General features: G+C 34.5%; 1 protein-coding gene across 1 annotated transcript; it reads left to right on the forward strand.

Annotated features, from left to right (window-relative positions):
* The first annotated feature begins 412 nt into the window (after positions 1–412).
* gcgb (glucagon b) lies at positions 413–3,376 on the forward strand. The gene is made up of 4 exons (XM_082174827.1): positions 413–868; positions 961–1,066; positions 1,521–1,676; positions 2,466–3,376. Exons 2-4 carry the CDS (start codon positions 966–968, stop codon positions 2,584–2,586), a joined length of 378 nt encoding a protein of 125 aa, XP_082030953.1. The 5' UTR covers positions 413–868; positions 961–965; the 3' UTR covers positions 2,587–3,376.
* Positions 3,377–3,599: the final 223 nt, after the last annotated feature.

The following is a 3,599-nucleotide window of genomic DNA, read 5'->3' on the forward strand; positions in this document are numbered from 1 at the left end:
ATTTAAAAATAAAGACATGCAGCCTCAGTTTACGATAAACATTTCTATAATCAATGCATAAATATAAATATGATGCAAATGACAATGGAACAGAACTGACATATATTCTACATAGTTAAAGTTCATGATATATCATTTTTAAAACCTAAAAGTTCATAGACACAAAAACGATTAAGAAAAGTGAGGTTACTGAGAAAAGATCTTGCAGCAATTTGATTTAATATTTATATCTAATGCAATGCAGACCTTTTTTTTATTTTATTTTTTTTAAGTATGACTTAATGTCCAAATACTTCCTGTTTGGAAGTATCAAATAGGATACTTAATTTAGGATACCTATTTCCTTCCTAAAAAAAAATAAAAAATAATAATAATAATAATAATAACAATAATAGTGTAAAACTCCCTGAAATCGTGACAAAATATAACAATTGATTTCTCACAAAAAGAAAGCAAGCTTTGCAGAGCACAAACATCACTTCCTGGAAATCTGACTGAATGTTTCTCATCCTGAAAGTACTTGTGCAATTATTTGCTCTTCCCTGTTTTTAACAGGACAAAATCATGTTTGATTTTCCCCTAAAGTGACTTTTTGACCATTTCCCCTGTCTCTTTTAAAACAGGTTCACAGTGCAAATACACTGATGCATTGAGATTAATGGATTGAAACTAATAAGTGTGTGTGTGCGTGTGTGTGTGTGTGTGTGTGTGTGTGTGTGTGTATCATGCCACCTGGGCATCACTATATAAGACTCAGAACATCAGGCTGGGACTGTGAAATCGCACTGGGAGCCAGGAAGGTGAAATCAGCGAGACAACATCAGAATCATTGAGTATATTTCTCCGTGACGACCCAACAATAATCAAGGTGAGTCTGAGAACTCTTTGGCACTGTACTATATCTTTACAGGCAGAATGCATGAACGCTTTACTGAGTCGCTGTACGGTCTGCGTCCTCAGGTAAGATGATGGTAAGGATCTACTACGCCTTCATTGGACTTTTACTTCTCATCTTGATCCAGAGCAGCCTGCAGATTCCCATACAAGACACGGAAGAAAACACCAGGTACGAGCAACTGAATTATTATGGATTACATTTTTTAATGGCCTCTAAAATTTTTGATTGTTCCCTTTACAAATCAAACACAACCTGGGACACATTTAACCTCAAAATAAAAAAGGAACTCTATGGTGCTTTTAGGAAATCAAGCATCTTTTTAGGTTCTTTTCTTTTCTTTTAATGACAATTAAATGTCAAATTATTTCAAATTTTACTCTGAAATGTGCAATTTTATAGCTTCACAGGCTATTAAATGGCAGATCCAGATTCAACATCCAGCAAACATTTTATGTGCAATCTGTTTAACTGTCATAAAAATAATTTCATAATGCAAAACATTTCTATGTCAAAATGAATGCATTATTCCTTTCTTTCTGATTTTGGGGTGAAGTGTGACCCAGGCGTGCTCTTGATGGGTTTTTCTTTTTGAAGAATGACGTATTTGACGTTGATTTTTCAGCTTTATGTCTGAGGAAGCACTATTTAATGACCCAAGAGAAGTAAACAACATGAAGAGACATTCAGAAGGCACGTTCTCAAACGATTACAGTAAATACCTGGAGACCAGGAGAGCACAAGACTTCGTTCAGTGGTTAATGAACTCCAAAAGGAGCGGGTAAGTTTAGAAGGTCTGGAAATTCTTTTAAAAGATTTAATACATTTTCTTTTTTTAAATGACATATTCAACCATATCCATCTTGAACTATTATATTTTTATTTTATATTTTTTTAACATGACATGTCAATCGACGTATAAGAGAAGTTGCATGAATAAAATTAAGACATGTAATTATGAAAATAGAAAAATTTGTTTTTCACTCATTGGAAATTTATTTCAAGTAATTCCCACATGACTTGAATACAGAAAAAAATAAAAATAAAAAAAAATTGAATTTAAAATAAAATTACCAAAAGTTGATCATTTAAATAAGTACATTTACACAATCATTCAAAAGTTTTGACTTGGTAAAAAAAAAAAAGTATGTTTTTGAAAGAAGTCCCTTATGCTCACCAAGGCTGCATTTATTTAATCAAAAATACAGTAAAATTGTGAAATATTATTCCAATTTAAAATAACTGGTTTTTATTTGAATATACTGCAAAATGTAATTTATTCCTGTGATCAAAGCTGAATTTTCAACATCATTACTCCAGTCGTCAGTGTCACATGATCCTACAGAAATCAATGTTGAAAACAGTCGTGCTGCTTCATATTTTAATGGAAACAGTGATACATTTTTTACAGGATTCTTTGATGAATAGAAAGTTTTTCAGCATTTATTTGAAATAGAAATCTTTTGTAACATTATAAATGTCTTTACTCTTAAAAAAACGGAAGTATACATGTAAATAGTTTATTACAAAGAATATCAGCCTTTCTAACTAAACACGCGTTCTCCCCCAGAGTCCCCACACGACGCCACGCAGACGGCACGTACACCAGTGATGTCAGCTCCTACCTGCAGGACCAGGCGGCAAAAGAGTTCGTGTCCTGGCTGAAAACAGGGAGAGGGCGACGCGAGTGAGGATTCTCCACACACACTTCCCTGCGTAACTCTGATATTCTACGATACTCTGTTTTATAATGATTAGTGCTGTCAGTTCCATCGAATCATGCAAATAAATCTTTCTTCAAATGAAGCACTTGGTCTTTTGGTTTTTGAGCGACTCTGTAAATCTTTTTTTTTTTTTAAATACAACCTAGACTATGTTAAAAAAATTTTTTTAAATCAGTTGAGTATAAAAGTGGTTAAAAATGGATTGCACATACATTATGTTTTGTGCATTCAATTGTTGGCTTTTTTGACAGTTAATTAATACCTGATAATCAAGACATAATAATCAAGACATTTAAAAAACAAAAATGGTAATTTTTCTGTTCAGTCTATGTCATGTTAATATTCTTGCATATTATTGTTTGGACATTTACTTTAGTTTTAATGATACATTATTGTAAAATCTGAGTCTGAATGCAAAACCCATTGAGTAGCAGTTTAAGAGGATAACCTTCAGTTCGTTTAACGTACGAAAATAATCTGACACATTTACTTCATCGTCCCTTTGAGAAAACATACAACATTCAGACTTCATACGCAGTTATAACGCTATTTGTCAAGATGACACGCAAGCAAAATGCTGCAAATCAAACACAATCCATGTGGGAAAGCAACTGCAATCAAACAGAATAACCATGTGTCAAATGGCTTCAATCGTTCTGTCAGGATAACAAACAGAATTCAGAGTTCAGCTCCACTCAGGTACCTTTCCAAATGATCTTCCTCCATAATCCCTGAGGAGAACTTACTTCAGCGCTGTAAGCTGGCCCGATGTGTCACTTCTGCTTACCTTAGCGTATCTGACATGGCACTGACAGAAGATGGGAGTCACCAAAGCCTTGTGGAAATGTGTCAATTATCCAGCACTGTCAGGCATCCTGGGGCCGCACGTCTCCGGTCCTTCAGCACTGATGCCAGAGATGCAGTCCGTCCTGGGAGCAGGTCTCTCTCTCTGAGCCGTCAGCTGGTGCTACAAACCATCT

Source organism: Leuciscus leuciscus (genome assembly GCF_965113295.1).
Source record: "Leuciscus leuciscus genome assembly, chromosome: 7".
Classification (NCBI taxonomy): Eukaryota; Metazoa; Chordata; class Actinopteri; order Cypriniformes; family Leuciscidae; genus Leuciscus; species Leuciscus leuciscus.

What these genes read in the sequence shown, in the direction of transcription:
- gcgb (XM_082174827.1), top strand. Translation starts at nt 966, where the DNA reads ATGATGGTAAGGATCTACTACGCCTTCATTGGACTTTTACTTCTCATC. An exon ending in GACACGGAAGAAAACACCAG is followed by an intron (nt 1,067 to 1,520) that starts GTACGAGCAACT and finishes TTGATTTTTCAG; the next exon opens with CTTTATGTCTGAGGAAGCAC. An exon ending in ATGAACTCCAAAAGGAGCGG is followed by an intron (nt 1,677 to 2,465) that starts GTAAGTTTAGAA and finishes GTTCTCCCCCAG; the next exon opens with AGTCCCCACACGACGCCACG.